At 44.3% G+C, this 21,991-nt stretch overlaps 1 protein-coding gene across 5 annotated transcripts in view; it reads right to left on the bottom strand.

Moving 5' to 3' along the window:
• INSR (insulin receptor) overlaps positions 1-21,991 on the bottom strand; it is a 129,510-nt gene that overhangs the window by 99,755 nt on the left and 7,764 nt on the right. For all 5 annotated transcript variants that reach the window (XM_019757592.3, XM_074337762.2, XM_019757590.3 and 2 more), the window contains exon 2: positions 15,492-16,043. In XM_019757592.3, coding sequence (XP_019613151.3) covers positions 15,492-16,043 — 552 coding nt within the window. The remainder of the gene's footprint in view (positions 1-15,491; positions 16,044-21,991) is intronic.

Genomic DNA, 21,991 nt, shown 5'->3' with positions numbered 1-21,991 from the left:
TCTAACCACTATGCTGTACACCTGAAATGAATATAAAATAATGTTGAATGTCAACTATAATTGAAAATTTTACAAAGGGGGGAAAAGTAAAGAGGAATAAGAGGTTCAAATCTCCAGGTATAAAACAAATAAGTCATGGGGATGTAATGTACAGCACAGGGAATATAGTCAATAATATTGGGATCGTGTGGGACGGTGTCAGATGGACTTATCATGGTGATCACTTCTTTAGGGGTACAAATGTTGAGTAACTATGGTGTGCCCCTGAAACTAATATAATATTATATGTTAGCTATATTTTAATAAAAATCTTAAGAATTTAACCTGTCTATGGTTCTATGTTAAATAAGACAAAATTTATGAACGTAAAATTGTAGCACTGAAAACATTTACACATGTGTATCTCAGAGGCTGTGTTTGCATCTACAAAAATGAAAAAGTAAAAGAAAAGAAATCCAAGGCAGCACCCCTTGAGGATCAGCAACCTGCTCCGTCTCCCGCTGCAGCCAAGACAGAGAAAATGGGGTTTGTTAGCACTATTGCCAAACCCATTTGCCCCACACAATACCACCCTTAGTCGTGATCAATAATAAAACAGTATAAGGAACACAGACTCCAGATGGCAGATTCAAACCTTTATTAGATTTCAAACGAAAACTCCTACTGTAATACTTCTAACGTGATACAGTCCTATAAAAACAAAGGTGAATCACAGCCCAATCTACAGGAAAGGTTTGAGCACATCACCTTCACAACAAGTCACACTGACTTGCACCATCTTCATGCTGAGAGCAAGACCCAGAAACAGAACCAAGAGCCAAAGGCAGCTCAGCCCACAGGTCAAGTCCCCCCGGCTGGGCCCTCGCTCTTTTGAGCCAGCATCACAAAACTGTAGCACATGATGAGGGAAGGAGAGAGAAAATGCGTTTGGAAAAATCAGTTCCAGCTGTCTCAGGAGGCCGTGCAGCTGGGATAACAGCGAGCGTGGAATAAGAACTCTCCAGAAACAATTCCTAACTCGGATGGGGCAGAGACATTTGCCAGCAAAGTTAAGCCTTTATTTTCACACTCCACGTGCATGTGGGTCCCAAGGGAACCTTTCCTTGTGGAACTGCAGTTTCTGAGCTCTGACTCAAAATTCACTGACTCTTCCAGCTTCCATGTAACACGTACAGAAGCCAATCAAATAGTCACTCAGCTACCGAGAAGCCACAAGCAATTATAAAATGCAGAAACTCTACAGGTCACGACAAGTTAATTTTTTTTTAAACCCCATCAACTTGGGAGATTGAGACAACCCATTAAAATGAACAGTTAATTTTTTTTAAACCCTAACAACTAGTGATTAAAACTCACTCAACTGGAGAGGCAGTGTAGCGTAGTCAAAAGGCACATGGTTTAGAATCAAAACAGACCATGGTCTAAATTCCAGTCCTACCCCAGCCCCCACCCCACTATCTGTGTGACCTTGGGGCAAGTCACTTAGCCTCTCTTGGAGCTTGGTTTCATCTACTGTTAAAACAGGCGGCTAAACAAGGATAATTTCTAGGGTGGCTATGAAGATTAAATGAGATAATTTATATAAAGTGATTGAAAGAGCACTAAATAGCAGCTTTCATGATAATGACTGTAAAAAATAACAAATTGAAATTATCTTTACAAGCTCGTAAGAAAACAATGAAGAATGTCATATACCCAAAACCCATGAGGGCAACCAAAGCCGTGTTCAGGGGTGAATTCGTGGCCTCACAAGCTTTCACTGTATTAAAAGAATGGTATTAAATTCTTTCATTCATTCCCCAAAATTATTCCAAAAAGGATTTAGGTGTCTGGTAAGTCTTCTAAACATTTCACAAGGGGTAGGAGAGGGGGGACTTGGGGAGGGGGTGATAGCATAGCTCAGAATAATCTAAAAATGGAAAGAGTCAAGATTATAACAGAACTAATGAATTCTGGGGGTTGGGGGGGAGTAGTTGATAAATACACGTAAGGTCTGCTTTTCTGAAAAAAACACGCAAAACTGACAAATCTAAATAAACGCAAAGGAGAATATACCAACAAGATTATAGCAAACATAAGAACATGTTATGAATCCTGAGAATCTCAATGGTAGCTAAAACAATACAAATCATAAAAGTTGATTGTAAAAGATCTTACCAGAGGTAACAAACATTTTAAGCTAAACTCTCTAACAACCTAGTATGAAATGTTCGAAGTTATCAAATAATTACTTCCCCAAAAGGTTAGAGCGCCTTATGATTCTTCCAACAGATAATCAGTTTTTCAAGGAAGTGTTGATGCCATAATTCTAAAACATTTAAAATGGAAACTTGCCTAGTTCACTTTACATGGCTAGATTATCAGATAGTGAAACCTGATGAAGAGATTGCAAAATCAAACAGACCGAAAACACAGCACAATTTCACTGATGAACACCAAGGGCAAAAATCCAAAAAAACAAAGCAAAGCAAATCTAGCAAATCAAATTCAACATTATGCCAAGAGAATAATTCATCAAGTAGGGTTTACCGCAGGAAAGCAAGGATGATTTTATACTAGGAAATCTACTGAACATGTATGTCAGGTAATCCCATTGTTAAATATTGAATATGAGTCTTGAAGCCCTCGTTAATTAGAATAAGATTTAAAACTGAAATGAGAAGTACAACTTTTAGAGAGGATGTTTTTTTAATGAGCAAAATGTAGAAAACAAAATTGCACACAGTGATTTAAAAAATTTTAAACTACTAATCAACTTCACCAAGGGATCTGGATTCAGGTTAAATATGCTTATTCACAATAGCAACAACTAAAAATAAACACTGCGATACAGGAATCAGGAATCACCATTAAGAGGAAATAGATGGAATAATTATTTTCAAAGGCATAATATGAAAAGATTTGAACAAATGGAGAAACTGGTCACATACACTGTGTGGAAAGGAAAAATATTAAGGTACTAATTTCTCAAATTAATTTACAGATTTAATACAATTTTTTCATCAAAATCTCAATGGGTTTTATATGTGCGGGAGGAGGCAAATATAGAGATTAAGTTCAACAAGAAAAATAAACATTTGCAAAAGTGTAATACATGTTCTAAATCTATAACAACGAAATCAGTATAGTACTGGGATAACAGACACAGATGAATGAAATAAAATTGCTGTCCCAGAAGCAGACCATGGTTTCTGCTTGAATTTAATAAATGATAAAGAAAACATCAAGAGTCACTGGGAAGGAATTGATTGCTCAGTAACTGGGATTCAGGAAATTGAATCACTACTCAGGAAAGTCATTTCAGGTTCTCAGTTACACTACACACAGTCCTGGGTGTTTGATCGAGCTCTTGGTTAAAATGTTTCCTGAGTCCCACTGCGTTTCCCACCCTGGGGTTCTGTGGTAGATGGTGAAAATGGCCTCAAATTCTTCCCCTCCAATCAGCAGGTGGAGTCTATATCCTCCCTCTCCCTTCAAGCTTGTCTTAGCTCCGTGACTTGCTTTGACCGATGGGACTCTGGAACACCTGACACACACAGAGAATACCACTTGTGCACTAAGGATGGATTTCTTGCTGTTCTTGGAACCTCGAAGCCATTGTGTGACCTAAGTCCAAGCTAGCCTACTGAAGGATGAGCGGCCAGAGGAAGGAAAACCAAAGCATCCCAACCGCCAGCCCAGGAGTGAGGCCATGCTACCTCCCAGCCACCAGCCATCCCACCAGCTGACTCCAGACCTGGGAGACAGCCAAGCCTGTGAGCCTGTGTCTGTGGTCACTGGGTGGGTCCAGCCCAGAAAACCTGCCCAGCCAACCCACAGAATCATGAATGAAATAAATGATAGCTATGTAAAACCATTACATTTCGGGGTGGTCTGTTACACAGCAAAAGCTAGCTGGTACAAGTGCCAAGAGAAAGCCCTATTTCCTCCCAATAAACTGCCCTCCTGTGGTTGAAGTTAGTCTGATAGATTCCTATTATGAGTCGAATGAGATACTCAATGCTGAGTCATTAAGGTGAACCTAGGCTAAGGTTCCCTCCCTCGGTTCCTTCCCCATGCTGACTCCACTTCCTCTCCTCCCACACCTTTTCTATTCTGCTTACACTGACAGCACTCCATTCTCCATTCCCCAGAGAGGAGAAGCCAGGAGGAGTTGACACATTCCTCATTCTTGGTCACCCATAGACATGATGACACTCTCAGCTCCAGTCAACACAACAACCTCTTCCTTTTTCCTCTTTTCACTCAGATGTACCTATAACAGCATCTTTGTTATGCTCGACTTTCCCAAGCCACTACTTCCTCTATTCCAGGGACTCCCAAGGGGGTATAGAGGTTGAAAAAACATTCATTGTTATATTTTATATTTAAGGGGAAATAATCAAACTCAAAGTAGAAAAAAGGAATGGGATTTTTATTTTTATCAAAAGAGGGGATATCAGTTCCAAGTTGAGAACCAACTATAAGACGGACTCCCTTACAATTTCCTCATTTATATAGATGAGGAAATGGAGGCTGAGAAGTCCTAGACCTCTTGTTCAAGGTCACACAACAGATATAAGACTCAAGTCCAGGTCTGTCTGACTGCAGAGCTATCTTTAATCATGAAATGAAATGCCCTAGAACAATGAAAGTGCTCTAGAGTAGTGCTGCCCAACAGAACTTTCTGGAACGATGGAAATGTTCTACATGTGCATTGCCTAAATGTGGCGGGTGCAACTGAAAAGCAAATGTTTAATTTTTATTTCATTTTAATTCAGTTAAATTTAGCCACATGTAGCTAGTGGGGCCACCTTATTGGGTGGCCCAATTCTCGAATGTCACCAAGGTGGTTCTATAGTGGGGCCCTCCTAAATCCCACCTACCCACCCAGGAGAAGGGGCAATTGAGAAATGTAAAACCTTAAGGGGAAAGTAGCATGAGGGAAACAGGGTTACCACCAAACCCAGGAAAGCCCTCTACGAATATTCCAATGTCCTCGAAAATGAAATAAATAGACAACCTACGCCAGTTTACACTTATTCAAGTAGCAAGAGTAGGTCCTGAAGAAGTGATTCCCATTCACCATTCCAGGCTGGCTAGACCCTTTTTCAAGATCTCTTTCCCTGAGTTGGGAAAAACATAAAATGTGTTTGCCTCTGTGCAGGCAACATTCGCACTTTGGGTCAAGGGGGAAACAATCAACGTCATTTTCTGACTTCTCTGGTCCTGAATTTGTAACTCTTATGAGCTGGATCAAGGTTAGCTTTCTTCATCCCTCCTCCCAAGAACTCGGGGCCAAGATGCCAATGTGTCCTCCACTTTCTCACATCCCCAAGTTCCCAAGTCCTGTTGGTGGAATTTTTCATTCCACCAAAGGGTGGGTGCTGTTACCTGCAGTCCCCATCAGGAGACACCTGTAAATGTAATGCTCCCAATGGCCAGAAGCCCCCAAATCAAGTCAAGCAGTGCAAAGGCATTCTTTCAAAACTGTGAAGAATCATGCCCTCCTCTGACCCACGAAAGTGTCTTTCAGACAGTTCTCTGACTTCTTTCTTCATCAAACTCCTCCCCACATGGGACGTCCGTCTTTCTTTTCTCAGATCCATCTGCTGTGTTCCTTCTGTCATATGGCTCGAGGTCGAATGCAACCACGCATCCTAAGATCAGCTTCTTGGTTTTTGTCTCGCCCTTGTAAAATTCCTTTGAAAATCACCCTCATCCCTCGTGCGTGTAAAAAAAGAAATTTTCTCAGCAAAATTTGTCTTCATCAAGAACACATAGTTTCGCTGTGAAGTTCACAGTCTGTGCCTTGTTTATCTAAAAAGGGAGGCCCACGAGTACCACAGGCCTGTGCAACAAAATTTGCAGATTTTAAAAAAGAAAAACACAGCCAAAGGGCCCGCCACTGCCCAGAATGGTGCTCAAGGGAAGCAGCAGCAGAATGGTCAGGCCTGAAAACAGCTGACTACAAACAGTGCGGGGTAGGGGTGGCACATATTCAATTAAGGCCACCAAAGGGACAGAACCTAAGTCTGACACTGGCTCCGAGGTCCAGAGGACAGGGCCACGCTGAACAGCTCCAGGAGGGTGCAGTCAGTGACACTCAGACTGGGGGACACGCCCCAGGCCACACAGCCCAGTTCTCCGACAGGGAGAGTGGAAGGAAAAGAAAAGGGATGCAGAGGGAACCTGCAGACAAGTTCCATTATGACACTTGGAGCTGGATCACACTGGGTGGTAAGGGCTTTCTCTGCATTGTGGGGTGCTGAGTGACACCCCTGGTGCCCACCCACTCAATGCCAGGAGCAGCCCCCAAGTTGTGACAACCAAAAATGTCTTTAGGGCCAGCCGGATGGCTCAGTTGGTTAGACCGTGAGCCCTTAACAACAAAGTTGCCGGTTCAATTCCCTCATGGGATGGTGGGCTGCGCTCCTTGCAACTAAGATTGAAAACGGCAACTGGACTGGAGCTGAGCTGTGCCCTCCTCCAACTAGATTGAAGGACAACAACTTGACTTGGAGCTGATGGGCCCTGGGGAAATATACTGTTCCCCAATATTCCACAATTTTAAAAAAAAATGTCTCTAGACATTGCCAGATGTCCCCTAGGAGGCAATATCACCCCCAGTTTAGAATCACTGCTGTAGATCCAAAGAGACATATCAATTTTTTTAATGGGCAAGACTAAACTACATTGCCTAGAGATTCACACTTGAATGATAAAACTATCCAGAAGGAAGGAAGTGACCAGTAGAAAAGACAGGGCAGTGACCACGTTGGGGGGACAGGGGTGATGTGACTGAGACAGGACCCATGGAAGGGCTTCCAGAGGGGGGCTGTTGCTGGCACAGTGCTTTCTCAGCCTAGGTCGGGGTTCTATGACTGTGCGCCTTAGAGTAATTCATTAGGCTACACATTTGTTTTGTGTGGTTTTCTGCATCTGTGGTTGCTTTGATCAAGTGTTTTTTTTAACAAAAGCAGAAAAAAGAAAGAAACCTTGACTCAATATGTTAAACATAGAAACAGAACTACCAAATGACCCAGCAATTCTACTCCAAGCCAGATATATCCCCCAAGAGAACTGAAAATAAGTCTTCAAACAAAAGCTGTGACACAAATGTCTGCATCAGCTCTATTCACAAGTTAAAAAGCGGAAACAACTCAAATGTCCATGAATCTGTACCTGGATGAACAAGACGCAGTGTACCCACACAACGGAATATTATTCAGCAATAAAAAGAAATGAAGTCTATACTTACTACAATTTGATGAATTTCGAACTCACGTAGCAAAAGAAACCAGACATAAAAGTCACAGTGTGTGATTCCATCTATAGGAAACATCCATAACAGGTAAATCCACAGAGACAGGAAGTACATTAGTGGTTGACAGGTGCTGGTGGGAACGGAGAGCAGAGAGTGACTGCTAATGGGAACCTTTCTTTGTGAGGTGACGAAATGTTCTGGGGATGGCTGCATGGCACCGCGAATGTACTCAATGTCACTCATAGTAAATCTTATGTGTATTTTACTACACTAAAACAAACAAACGAACCAACATGGCATTGCTTTGCAAAGGTGAAAACCATTAACTTCCATCCCCGCAAATGGGGTAGCCTGGGACAGGAGTCCCGGGTGTCCACGGACAAGCACTGCAGGTAGTCAGCACACACGGTGCCAATGTGTCACACTAGGGTCAGCCCTTGAAACCCCGTCCTTATCAGCTCTTCCAATGAGAATAGTTTCCTTCACAGGTGAGTACTTGAAAACACTCAGTAGGTAAAGCCCACCAAGCAAACCCCTTTCTAGACCACAGCCATCATTAAAGACCCAAGACCCACCTTGAGGGACACAACCAGAAGCAAAGAAGCGTCTATAATAAAAGGTCAAACGACCCTTTACCCAAAACCCTCCAGGTACTTGAGGATTGTGGGCTTTGTCGACCAGCTGCCCCCAGCCCCATTTGATGATCTGATAACCACACTCCATCCCAGTCTCTGTGACCTGTGGCTTGAGGCTGTGTTGAAGGAGCCCATCTGGTCCCAAACCTGGAGTTGGAGGAAAGTAGCCCAAAATGGTGCTACTCATATGGCCTCACCCATGACAGACAAAGGGGTGCCAAAGGAAAGCTATCCTTTTGCTTGCTTCCCACTGTCGACATTATATGTCTCTATGTGCAGACGGCGAGCCTGAGCTAGCACAGACTCTAAGCCTGAGATAGAGAAAAGGAGAGGAAGAAGGGGGAGGGAGAGAGAGAGAAGAGGGCGGGAGAGAGGAGAGTAGAAGCTGAGGAGAGAGAGGAAGGAGAGGGGGGAAGGATGGAGAGAGGGAAGGATAAGGGATACACATTTGAAATCCCAGCAACCACATCAGGTCTCCTTATTGGGAAAGAGAATATTCTGTCCGGTACAGGTGTATGAAGAGAATGAAGGACTGACCACAGGTAGTACCTTGGCTCCCAGCCTGATGGCAGCTGAGGTCCCCGGGACCTCCCTGGGGCATTTCAGGTGTTCAGTCACAAAGAACAGATTTCAATTCTGACAAACGATCTGGTGACCCAGTAGAAAATAACTGGTCAATGAATTTTTGTCAAGTAGGAGGAAGAAAAAGAAAAACTCGTCAGACCAGTTACCAAGTTACCAGACAGCCACCGTTCCATAATTATGTATTCAACTCTACCTTCTTCCAAAGGATTGGGCCAATTTATTTCTCTAAGCAAAAAAAGTAGCTCAATTGGTGTCTCTAAGCTCCCAAACAAGCTCTTGTTAAAACTGTAAGTCTGGGTCTTCAGTACTAAAGATTCGCAGAGTAGTGTCCCTAGGGCGCCCATGTAGCCAACTGGTCTACCTTCCTTCAGTGTACACTTGCGCCTACTGAAAGAGTTTGTGCCTACCTGCTTTATAACCTTATAAACACAGCCCCCATGTAACCTTCGTGATCTCTCCATCATGCCTACAGGAAAACGTTTGCAATTCGTCACACGTGATGGTCCAAGCCACTCCTCACAGCATGAGGCAGCCTCCTTACTCTGGTCCACAAAGGACCTGTGCTTCTGTCACTGCCTTTCCACCCATCTGGGACACCTTTCCCTCTAACTCTCTTTCTAAGCATCATTGCCCCCCAAACCAAACCCACATCCTTGTAACCACTCCAATCTGGAACAATCTCTGTCCTTCTACAAATGTCAATGGCAACTGATTGTCGACCGGGGGAGGGGAGGGGAAGGGAGGAGATTCAGAAACATACTCTAGAGCACTTCTTTCCTGCTGTACAAAATCTAATCATCTCCAAAACTAAAAGTCATTTTTAAAATTCCAGTTATCTTAGTGATAAAGATATTACAATGACCGTGGAATTTTTTCAGCACGGTGCTTTAAATTCTGCCCTATGTTTTTTAAAAGGTCTGTGATAGTATAAGAAGGAATAAATATGAATGAAAAGCTCATATGGCTCTTCATGCTACATGATCTACTGACCTTTTAACAATTCTTCTAATCACTCAGTATCCACGTGAACATGCTCGACTTTCCTACTTTCTGCAGGGACTACAGTGACATAGCCATGAAGGAATTTAATTTATCAATATTCTGCAGTGTTATCTAGAGAACATCATGATTTCCAGGTGTTCCGGCTCCAAACGTGTCTAGAGCCACCAGCCCAGTGACTCACTTGGAGGGAAAAGGGGGGCCCACCTTGTCTTGTGACATCTATGGTGAGGCTGCCTTGAATGGTTAGTTAGCGCCCGTCTTCTAACTCTCCAGCTAAACCAAGAACTCCTGGGGATCCAGGATGACATTCCATACTTTGTAGCCCCCTCAGTGCCAGCAAGGGGCAGGGGAATGGTGTTCACATGATGCTACCGTGCTCCCAACTTCCTCTGAAAACAGCTCTACCCCCAAGCGCACCCCCTCATCTTGATAAGGTACATAGCCAAGAACAGCGGTCTGCTTTTTTTTTTTCTGTAAAGAGCTGTACAGCCTCCACTGAAACTACCCACACCTCTCCTCATGGCACTAAAGCAGCCACAGGCAATACTGAAGTGAATAAAAGAACAAGCATGGCTGTGCTCCAATGAAATTTTATTTAGGGTTACTGAAATTTTTATTTCATATCATTTTCACTTCTCACAAAATATTATCCTTTATGCTCCCCCCTTCCCGCCGCCCCGAACTTTATAAAGTATAAAAAGCATTCTTAGCTCAGTGGCCATAGAAAAATTGCCAGTAGGCTGGTTTAAACCACGGGTCGTCATTCGCTGCCTCTGCCAAAGGGCGCCAGTTAAGGCTGAAGTCACACCATTTTCCAGCAAAGTCTCCTAGAGTAAGTTTCTTAATTACTCTTCAAGTCTCAGTGTTCCCTTCTGTAAAATGGGAATAACATCCTCTCATGGGCTGTGGTGAGGATTCTGTCAAATTCTTAGCACATAAGTGCTCAATAAACATTAGCTAGTCATCAGTGGTCAAAGATGTCACTGCTTATCTACATGACAGGTGCTGGAGACACAACGATAAATGCCATAGTCCCTATATTCAGGAGAACTTAGCCTGATGGCGGAGGCAGCTAATTCAAGCCCAGATGGACAGGGCTCTAAGAAAAGCAGCCAGCATGCTGGCAGGGGCAAATTCTAGGGGACATGCCCCTCCCCCAAGTTCTTTGTTCTCTGCACTTCACCAACTTTCCACCATGAGCGCAGGAAAGCACAATGGTTAAGAGCCCCAATTCTGAACCAGAATATCTGGGTTTCGAGTTCGAATCCCATCTCTAGTACTGACTAGGGATGTAACCCGGAGCAAGTGGCTTAATTTTTCGGGGCCTCGATGGCCTCACCTGTAAGAAGGAATTGCTGGCAAGACTCGATGCAGTACCATAAGCAAAGCGCTTACGACGGCACAACATAAGCATTCACTGCCAAGAAGAGTCTCGTTATTAAAATACCAAAGGCAGAGTTAAAACATGGAAGAAGAAAAGTTTCAATATGAAGTTAAACCTTCTGCGTAAATGCAAACCCTTCAAGTATTTAAATATTTAATGTTTCATGTAAATAGAGCACCCCAACTTTCAGAGAATCGGAAAAACAAATGCAAATGCAAACTCAGGGAGGAGGGACCTGTCCCCTTCTGCCTCTTGCTTCTGCTTTCTTGCTGATGTCTGTATGTTGCATCGCCAACCAGCTTTCTGGCACAGAGCATGGCCCGGCCTCACCCACCCCTCTGACTGGCAGTGAGCAGCTGGGGTGGCCTCGGGGGGGGGGGGGGGGAACCGCCACTGGGTTTGGTTAGAGCAGCTGATCAAGCAAGCAAGCCCTGTGGTTTCTGGCCCCCCCAAAGCCCAGAGTTTGGGGTCTTCAGAGCACTGGAAGATGAGGTACCAGCTGAGCAGAGTGGTCTTCCCTCTGGGGCTCTCCTCCACCTGGCCCCTGACAGAAATCAGAAATGCAGCCAAGACTTGGCAGGTATTCACCAATGGCTGGTCTGCCCAGAAAGGGTGGTGGACCCATGGCACTTAGGAGAAACTTCCAGAACACTCACGGAGGACCAGGCCCTGGGCTAAGTGCACCTCCTAAGTGCACCAACTCATTTAACCCCAAACCATAACCCTAACAAGCAGGTCCCATAATTTTCCCCATTTTTCTGATAGGGAAACTGAGGCTCAATCCAGCTCATGACCAGTGAATAGCTAAGCAGGACTCTAAGGCGATTCTTATAACCACTTTGGAACGGGTCCAGCGAGGCCAACTTCAGGCCTTCACGACACACCAATGGGGGGAGGCCTGGGGGGAGAGGACATCCTCTGACCCCAAACACCAGTTGAGGGCTTCAACTATGCTTTCACCCACAAGTGATTAGTTACGTAGTCAGTGCCTGTATTTGCCACTAGAAGGTCCTCTCCAAAGAGGAGGGGCTGGCCCCTCTTGGAGTCCCAAGGACCCCCAATGCCTGGCACATAGTTGGCTCTCAATAACCATGTTTCATGATGTGGCTTACAGACCCCATCTCCTCTCTACACACCCAGGGTGCCCTGCATTTGGCCCCCCCTGGTATCTTCACCCTAAATTTACAGAAAGGGTGATAGCGAGGAAGCAACTCGAGCCACAGCAATTTTTTTTCCTTTTAATTACCTTAACCATTAAGAACCTTGTTTTGTTCTCTCTGCCCAACAGCATTACTGTTTTGAGGACAGGGAAAAGAAGGAACATTGTAGAGAATGCTTAAACTGGGTCCAGAGGACAACCCAACACCTTCATCCCAAATGCTGCCCAGCTCCCAGAAGCTTCCAGAGAGCTGGGCAAACATGCAAGAAAAAGACAACGGCCATGGATGCTGGACGAAGTGTTTGAGAGGATTCGAGGGGACTAAATGAGTTGACAGATAGTTTTCACAGGTCCAGATCTGTCTCCTAACACAAGTATCCTTTAAAGGCTCATTCTCTCTGCTTTGCATTCAAAAATCCCACACGTTAGATACTTCTCAAGCCACAGCAACAAGGTAAGCTCAGTACTTAAAAAACTAGAGATGCACACCCACGTTCCTAGCAGCATTAATCACAATAGCTAAACTGTGGAAGCAGCCCACATGCCCATCCATGGAAGAATGGATGGACAAGATAGAATAGGATTCAGCCTTAAAAAGGAGGGAATTCTGTAATATGCCACAACATGGATAAACCTCGAGGACATGATGTTCAGTGAGATAATCCAGTCACAAAAGGACAAACACTGTGTGATCCCACTCACAGGAGGTCCCCCAGGAGTCAGATTCATAGAGACAGGAAGTAGATGGTGGTGCCAGGGACTGGGGGAGGGGGATGGGGAGTGAGTGTTTAATGGGGACAGAGTGTCAGTTTGGGAAGGTAAGAAAGTTCTGGAAATGGATGGTGGTGACGGTTGCATGACGATGTGAATGTACTTAATGCCACTGAACTGTATACTTAAAAATGGTTGAAGAGGTAAATTTCACATTATGTATATTTTACCACAATAAAAAAAATTTTTTTTAAGCCAGTACTCGACAGACAGAAGTTCAAAGAACAATCATTTGTTGACATCTGTTACCAGGACAGGACAACACTTCCCCCAGAGAACCCCACCACTGATCACAAACCAGGGGCAGCTGACATGGATGCCAGGTGCCAGGAACCCGGTAACCAGGCAGGTGTCTGTCGCAACAATACGTGCGGAGCGGTACCTTCCATGGTGACAAAACCCCCAGTGCTGGAAAAGCAAGCCTTGTTCTCAAGAGCAAAAGACTAAATAAAAAATAAAAATAAAAAAATTAAAAAATCTGCTGGAAACATCAGAGACATTTGCAGATAATACGGTCCTGGATATTTTGACTAAAATGGCTACAGAAATAAATCCACAAAAGAATGTCTTAAATTATATTCCAAGACGCACGAGCCTGGAGCATTTCAAACAGGCTCCTAAATTTGGAGAACTCAGCCTTCACTGTTTCCCCTGGTGCCCCATCTAGAAGAGGCCCTCCCGTTTCTAAACAGAGGGGACAGCCCCCAAAGAAAAAAAACAAATATGCTTTTTTTTGTGTCTCAGACTGGGTGCAAACTCCAGCTGTCTTTTATTAGCTGTGTGGCCTTAGGCAAGTAACCTGTCTGATCCCTAAAACAAGGATACCAGAGCTCCTCTTGAAGCTGTAGTTCAGCTTCTCTGTCCCTGACCCATCAACATTCTCAAGGTTTTTCTACAGTACAATAACCACCGCCCCCTCCCCCATCCACAGCCCACCAGGTTCTCCTTCCCTTCATGGCCCAACCTCTCAGAAGAGGTGTGGTCTCCACTCTCTCAACTCTCACCATCTCACAGATGTTTCCTGGCATCCAACATCTGTGCCATGGAAGGGATCCTCCCTGAAGCTCCAATGGAGTTCTCACGGCAATTCCACAGATTCTATTCAGGACTCACCCTGTGTGTGGCTTCCTCGTAGCTTTAGGCTCAAGTGAGATACCCTCCTTTCTCCCTTCCCCCATTCTTTTTTGATACAACCCTTTACCCTTCCATTCACTTTCTTCCCCCTTGATCTCACGATTACTAATTCTTCCCAGGGAATTTCACAACATATGAAAAAGGCAATGAGATGATAAACAAGTGACAAGTGTGCATGTGTAACTTGCCTCATTATAAACATTATAAAACTACAGTGATTAGAACAATAACGGCCCTCGTGCAGGGAAAGACAGATATATTTATGGATACCCAGAACCAGACCCCAAATCAACAGTGAAGGGGTAGATTTCTGCAATAAATGGCACTGAGACCTCAACTCGTTATTTGGTGGGAAATAGACATCCTTTCAAATCATGCACACAAATAGATCCCAGGTGTCCAGAATGAATTTTTTGTAATAATTAAAAGGGAAATAGAAAATTTAGGGGGAAAAAAAACACATTCATTTTATGGCTAGAAAGGGACTTTCTAAGCATAAAGTAACATGAGAGGCATGCGAAAATCCAGCTCGGAACTCCATAAACATTTTAAGCTTCGCTGGCAACTGACATCTAGAGCATTAGAACAAAAATGTCTAAAACACAATTGGCAAAGGGTTAATAGCCTTCATCTATGAAACCACATACAGATGAATATTTCAAAACCACTAAGGTCCTGAAAGATAAATGGACAAAGAATATGAACAGGAAGAGAAAACCCAAATGACAAACATGTTTTAAAAGGTTCAACCCCGATAGCAATCAAAGAAATGCAAATAGAACAGTGACAACACATCAGCTCCTCCCTCCAGGGAATTATGAAAGATTTTTCAAACAACACTCAAAGCTGGCCAAGGTGTTGCCTCTCAGCCAATGCTAGGAGGAGCACCCGCTGGCACACCATTTCCGGAAAGCCATTTGGCAATCAGGATCAACAACCTTTGACCCAGAAATTTCACTTCTGGAAAAGCAAGGCTTAAAGAAACAAATCCTGGATAAAGCTTTGACCCCAAAATGTTCATCACCCTCTTTGTGAAAACTGGAATCTAAATGCCCAACAACAAGGAAAGTTAAGTAAGTTAAGACACAACAGAACCATGAGAAAGATGTATATGCCCAATAATTGTGGAATAAGGATTGCTGTTTTGCTTTTTTCCTCTTTTTCCAAATGTCTACCACAAGCAATGTTACTTCTATCATCAGATAAGAAATAAATTTGTTTTTTCTACAACAAAGTTTATACTCATCCACTCCTACCCCTCTCACAAGCAAGAGAAGCATTCAATGGTCTAGCACAGGAGTTGGAAAATCCGGCCCCCCACTTGGTTTTGTAAATAAAGTTTTATCAAAACACAGTGACGCACACTCATTCATGTGTTGCCTGTGGCTTCTTCCCCGCTCCAACATCAATGCTGAGTAGTTATGACAAAGACTGGACCGTCTGCAAAGTCTAAAGTGTTTAATAACTGAGCCTTTGCAGAAAAGGTTTGCCACCTCCAGGGCTAGGGAATGTCTCCAGCTTCTCTAGTGAACAAGACACAAGAAACAGCTTCGAACCCTGCATACCCCAGCGTACCTTTCTGGCAATGGCTGTGAGTCCAACACCGCTCAACAAACTGCCCGTTGATAACGGTGGCAGGGCAGTTGGTCTTGCCCTTCGCGGTGCCTGGACAGATGTCCCCACACTCCTCGTTGTCGTCTTTGTTCAGCACGATGTAATTATCCTCCACCGAATCCAGGATGCGTGACCAGTCGATGGTGGCCAGGTAGCAGAGCTCGTTGTTCTTCTCGATGCGGACAGAACCCCGGGTGATGTTCATCAGGCTGTAGAGGCCGAGCTCCTTCAGGTGAACCATCTCGAAGATGACCAGCGCGTAGTTGAAGAAGAGACGGGAGCCCCTGATGACCGTGAGGTTAGGGAACAGGTCCTTCAGGCTCTCCAGCCCGTAGACCCGGAATAGCAGCAAGTAATCGGTGATCATGATGAGTTTGGGGAAACTGAGGTCTCGGAAATCCTCAGGCCTCGTTTTGAACATCAACAGTATCTGCAAATGTCCTTCAATGACCGAGCAGTTGGCAAGCTCGTGCAACCTCGTGAGGTTGTTCCGGATATCCATGCCAGGGCACACTAGAAATGAGATTAAGCAGAGAGCATGACAGGTGAGCACACATGCCGTGGACAGGTTGTAAGAACGAGTGGCAGGGCCAGCGTCACGGGCATGTGATCTGCACCCCAACTTGCTCAGAAGGGCCCTGCGATCAGCTTAATGCGCTCCCATCTGTCTTGAAATCCTTAACCATTTTTGAGCAAGGGGCCCCACGTTTTCATTCCGCACTGAGACCTGCAAATTCTATAGCCAACCCTGATTAGAGCTTTTCCTGTAACGTGTCTCTGCCTTCGAAAGGCAAAGAAAGTAACTCCCTTGGCAATACCTGTTAGAAGCCTTAGCATCATCACATGGAAAGTGACGCAATGGAGGCACCGGAATGACAGGGGATTGAGTAATGCAGCAGATGCAGAAGGGGAAAGGGGAGCCGTCCCCTCTGCCTCAACACTGAAGATCTTTAGGAAACAGATTTATGGGGATCAAGGTGTCCACGTCAGAAATGGGGCAAGGAGAGCTGAATTTGTTTTGACAGTTTTCCCACCTCACTGACTCCTTGTCAACTTGCCTCCCTCCCAAGCAGGCAACCAAGGCCTCATTACCTTTTACCTGGGAGTGCCAAGGGCTTCCCAGAGATCTGATCGCCCCTCCACAAACACCCAGTGTGCCCATTCTCCTGTAGGTGGTCCCTCCCCAGCTCTGACACCCTCCATGGCTCCCTATGACCCTGCACACTTTCCTCTCACAGCCCTCCAGGTTCCAGCCCTCCATCCCCTGCACCATGCTCAACAGGTCTGCCCACCACTCCCCCACAACCCCATGGCTCAGTGTCCTCCCCTGTAATAGGACTTGTGAGTAAAATAATGCAGGGCAGGCCCACGAGCAGTGCCTGGCACATAGTGGGTGCTCATTAATGTCAGCTATTTTGTTGTTGTTTATTTCTCCCAAACATATCACAATCCTCTCTAGGCTCTGTGTCTTCATTTCCCTAGACCAAGTATGGGCAAACGTGTTCTATAAAGGCTCAGATAATAATTATTTTCAGCTTCGCAGTGAAACAGTCTACACTGAGACGAATCCACTCTGCCATTATAGTTCAAAAGCCAGAGACAATATGTACATGAGTGGATATGGCTGTGTTCAAATAAAACTTTATTTACAAAAACTGGCAGCAGGCCAGTTTTCCCCTGGGGCTGTAGTTTGGCCACCCTGTCCTGGTCCATCGCTGTCCAATAGAAGTTTCTGCAGTGATGGAAATGCTCTATATCTGCACTATCCACTCTGGAAGCCACCAGCCATTTGTGGCTCTCAATGTGGCTAATGAGACTGAAGAACTGAATATTTAATTTTACTTTAGTTAATTTAAATGCAAATAGTCACATGAGGCTAGTGGCTATTGTATTGGACAATGGAGCTCCCTATTTTTTTTTTACCTTAGCTCCCTATTTCTCAATCCATCCCATCGTCCTTCAACATGCAGTTCAAATGCCACCTTCTCCAGGCAGCCTTCTCTGATTTCCTTTCCTCCATATACCTATTTGTATCTTTCGCCTTTTTTTATGCCCCTTATACTTAACATTCATTAGAATCAAACTCTTTAGAGTTTCTCTTTGCCAAAACACACATACACACACACACACACCCTCAGCATGAGTTCTACAAGGCTCAATACACAACACCTACGTATGTTATTCCAAGACACTAAACCTTCCCCCAATATCTTTGAGGCAAACAGACTGTTCTAGAGAATAGTAGTAAATCCTCTTAAAAATGCACCCTGAGAACGACTTGCAAAAGAGGTACTAATTAGAAAGAAAAGAGCCAAGCAAAAAATTGGGGAAAACAAAGCATCAATGTTCCTGGGTCACATTCCGTACAGATTAGGCTAAATCAAGAGAAAACACACTCATTCACTCACTCACTCACTAGGAAGCTGGGACACAGCTTGGAGAGGACAGGCCACCAGTTTCAGCCCCACACACTCATGCCACCCAAGCCCAGCCTGAAGCTCCCAGCCACAGTCACAGCAACACCATCTACACACAGAGTTCTCTACAGGTAATGAGCCATTGACTTCTCTCAGCAAGTCCATCCCCACCCCACACATGGGAAAACTGGAACTCCAAGGGACAAAACCAATCACCCACAGGCATACAGCCCACCAGTGACAGGCAGGGTTGTCAGATCTGGCAAATAAAATTTTGAATTTCAGATAAACAATGAATAATTTTTTAGGATAAGTACATCCCATGCAATGTTTGGGATATACTTACCATTCAAAATTATTCATTGTTTCTATGAAATTAACATTTAACTGGGTGTCCTGCCTCTTGTCTGGCAAAATATGGCTTAGATTTGGCCACAAATCTGGGCTTCTCAAGCCTGAGCCTCACATTCTATTATTTTTCTTTATCTTTCTTTCTCTCTCTCTCTCTCTCTCTCTCTCTCTCTCTCTCTCTCTCTCTCTCTCTCTCTCTCTCACAATTGGTGCAGGTGCAAATCCAAACCACAGTGAGACACTACTTCACCCTCATTAGGATGGCTAAAATCAAAAAGTCGGACAATAAGTGTTGGCGAGGATGTGGATAAATTATTGGTGGGAATGCAAAATGGTAAATCTGCTGTGGAAAACAGTCTGGCAGTTCCTCAAAAGGTTAAGCAAAGAGTTAACCAGGAATTTCACTCCTAGATAAACACCCAAGAAAAATGAAAACACATATCCACGTAAACACTGGCATACAAATGCCCGTAGCAGCATTGCTTTCAACAACCAAAAAGTGGAAACAACCCAAGTGTCCACGACCTGATGGACGAACAGACACAACGTGGTCCATCCAGACAGAGGAAGTTTACACGACCATAACAGGGAGTGAGGCACTGACATACACAATATGAACCCTGAAGACAAAATGCTCCATGAAAAAAATCCACTCACAAAAGACCACAATGGGGTATGACTGCATTGACATGAACTGTCCAAAATAGGCAAATCCATAGAGACAAAAAGTAGATTAGTGGTTTCAAGGGGTTGGGGGGTGGGGGGAAGAACAGGTAGAAGACCGGATTTCTTTGGGGAAAGATGATAATGTTCTAAAATTGACTGTAGTGATGGTGGCACAACTTTGTGAATGTACTTAGAACCACTGAATTGTAAACTTTAAATGGGTGAATTACATGCTATTGAATTATGGCTCAATAAAGTCGTTATAAGAAAAGATTAAACAACTATAATTGTAGGGGACAATAAAGAACTGCCTCTTTTAAATCTCCAGTGACTCTAACTCAACTCATTAAAGCCATATGTGTCCCTATTAGTCCAAGACAATAGAGTAATTTACTATTGGGACAGAAATTACCCAGAGGATGTTAGAAATGGTGCCAGAAATAGATGTAAGGCTTCTGCTGGCTTTTATTGCCTCTGGATGGAAACCGAAGGATGCCTCAAGTTCGTAAGAAGTGGCATCTGGCTAATCACCGCTCTACACACAGGTAGGGAAGGACAATGACAAGGGGGGGGGGTTACTGGTGACAGCTAGTGTTTCCTGAGCACCTACTATGTAAAGCACTTGGCCCAGTCTCTGGCACACACGTTCTCCCCTGAATTCTAAAAATCATCTCCAGAGGAGGTACCTTTTTCACGCCCATTTTTGTGATGAGCAAATCAACGCAGGCTGTTTAAAGTGGTAGCTAGGATTGTAAGTTACCCTGCAGTCAAACACAAAATCTGTGCTGTAACTGCTATGTTAGTTTTACCATCTTTATTTTTTTCAAAACCATGCCTAATGGAGAAGCAGGTGAACTGGACTTAAGGAAACAATGAAATAGTTGTCATGCAGTGACAACCGGAAGAAAGCTCATTAAAGAGAATTTCCTTTGTTCACTCCTTCAGCAAATATGCACTGAGGACTTGTCCTGTGCCAGACGCTGTTCCAGGTACTGGAAGTTCTAGAGGGAATAGGACAGATGCTGCCCTGAATCTCACAAACTAGTAGTTGCTATTAACTACCCAAATCAACTTAAAATACAACTGAGTAGAATGCCATCACAGAGAGCTTCAGGGGCTAGAAGAGCTATTTAACTCATTGTGGGGCAATCAAGGAGGGTTTCCTGGAGAAGGTGATGCCAAGACTAAAACCTACACAAACAGAACAATAAAAATTATTCAGTTCTGCTTATTACATGGGAAGGTCAAGGGTGATGGCAAACTACAGCTCGTTGCTCTGGGTTACCAGGGTGTGTAGGTTCTGAGCAGCACTATCCAATAGAAATATAATGTGAGCCATATATGGCATTCTAAACTTTCTCTAAAAAAGTAAAAAGAAACAGATCAAATTCAATATATTTTATTTACTGCAGTGTCTCCAAAAACTTCACTTCAACATATAAGCAATACTAAAAAATTATTAATGAGCTACTCTACAGGATATTTTTCACACTACACCTCTGAAATACCATTGTGTTTCATACATGCAGCATGTCTCAATTCAGATATTCCATTTCCCTCAGAAATGTTCAATCTGTAGAGGTAGATTTCGTAAAATGAATCATCGAAAATAGCCCCAAATTGTTCCAGACATACAAAAGAGTTTTCCAATAACAGAATCCAGTATTGATTTTTTTTTTTTTTTTTTTTTTTTTGCGTTTAAATGAACTAAAGTTAAATAAAAGTAAAAACGCAATTGCACTGGCCACGATTTTAAGAGCCCCTGTGCAGACAGCGGCCGCCATATTGGACAGGGCAGATCAGAACATTTCCATCGAAGCAGAATGTTCTGTTGGGCAGTGCTGGTCTAGAATGTCCCCCTCAGTCAGAGGAACCTGAAAATTTTTCAGGAGACAAAACTGACGTAACAGTTGTCGTGGAAAGTGTCCCCTCTCCCCTGGTTTTCTCTCCACTATGAAAGCAGCAAAGGAGGTGTTGAGAGGCAGGGAAGGAGGTATCTAGAAGATTCTGAAAATCCTTTACAATGCTAAGAGTTTTATACTTTCTGCTTTCAATCAAGAATGTACTCATTCCTTAGAAACAGCATTCTTAAAATGTTCCCCGGGGACCGGCTCTGGGGCCACACCTTGCTCTCTGCATTCTTGCCAGTCTTAACACTGCTCCTTCTAAAATTCTGGGGTCCTGCACCAACAAGCCTTGGGTTCAAAGGTCAGGCCACCAACAATACCAGTTTCACACTAGAAGCCCACCAGATCTGGCCTCCCACCCCAGCGCTGACACCTGCCTGGGTGTGACCCTGGGTCACATCCTCAATCTCTGACGGCCTCAGTTTCCTCACCTGTAAACAATGACAAGTGCATGATAAAACTATGAGGAGTAGATAAGAAGTCGGGTCTGGCCACATACACGTGTTGGTCCCCCACTCCAAGCTACACGGAAGCAATTCCCAGATTTATTATACCTTCAGAAAGTGGAACGTGGGCACACTGCTGTATCAGATACCCTTAGCATTCTCTGCCTGCCCAAAAGACTGGCTCTTAAAATTGACTTCCACAAAGAAGGAGAAATGGGGGAGGTGTGGCAGCTTCGGGAGAAGACCTGATGCAGGTTCTGGAACCGCAAAACAGCCATGTTGAAATCACTCCTTTATTCATTCAACAGATGTTGGCTGGTCATCGTGCCGCACAAGGGGACCGTCGAGATAGGTGAAGCTGAAGCCTGACGGCACCCGAGGCCCCTGTCAGGAAATCTGCCACAGACAGGATCACACATGCACTACGAGCCTGCGGGGTCATTCCACCCAGCACGGTCCATATGGCCCAAGATCCGAAACAACACAGCTGTCCATCATAAGGGGGCAGCTAAACAATTATGGTCCGCCCAGGTGATACAGTGGTGCTCAAAGTGGGGTCGCTGGACCAGCAGCATTCACATCACCTGAGAACCTGTTAGACGTGCAAACTCTCAGACCCCACCGCAGACCTCCTGGATCAGAAACTCAGGGGGGCCCAGGAATCTGCCCCCCAG

Source organism: Rhinolophus sinicus, chromosome 15, assembly GCF_057876585.1.
Source record: "Rhinolophus sinicus isolate RSI-liver-muscle chromosome 15, RSI-T2T, whole genome shotgun sequence".
NCBI lineage: Eukaryota > Metazoa > Chordata > Mammalia > Chiroptera > Rhinolophidae > Rhinolophus > Rhinolophus sinicus.
Note: the sequence above shows the minus strand (reverse complement) of the source record. Positions and strands in the feature narration are given on the sequence as shown.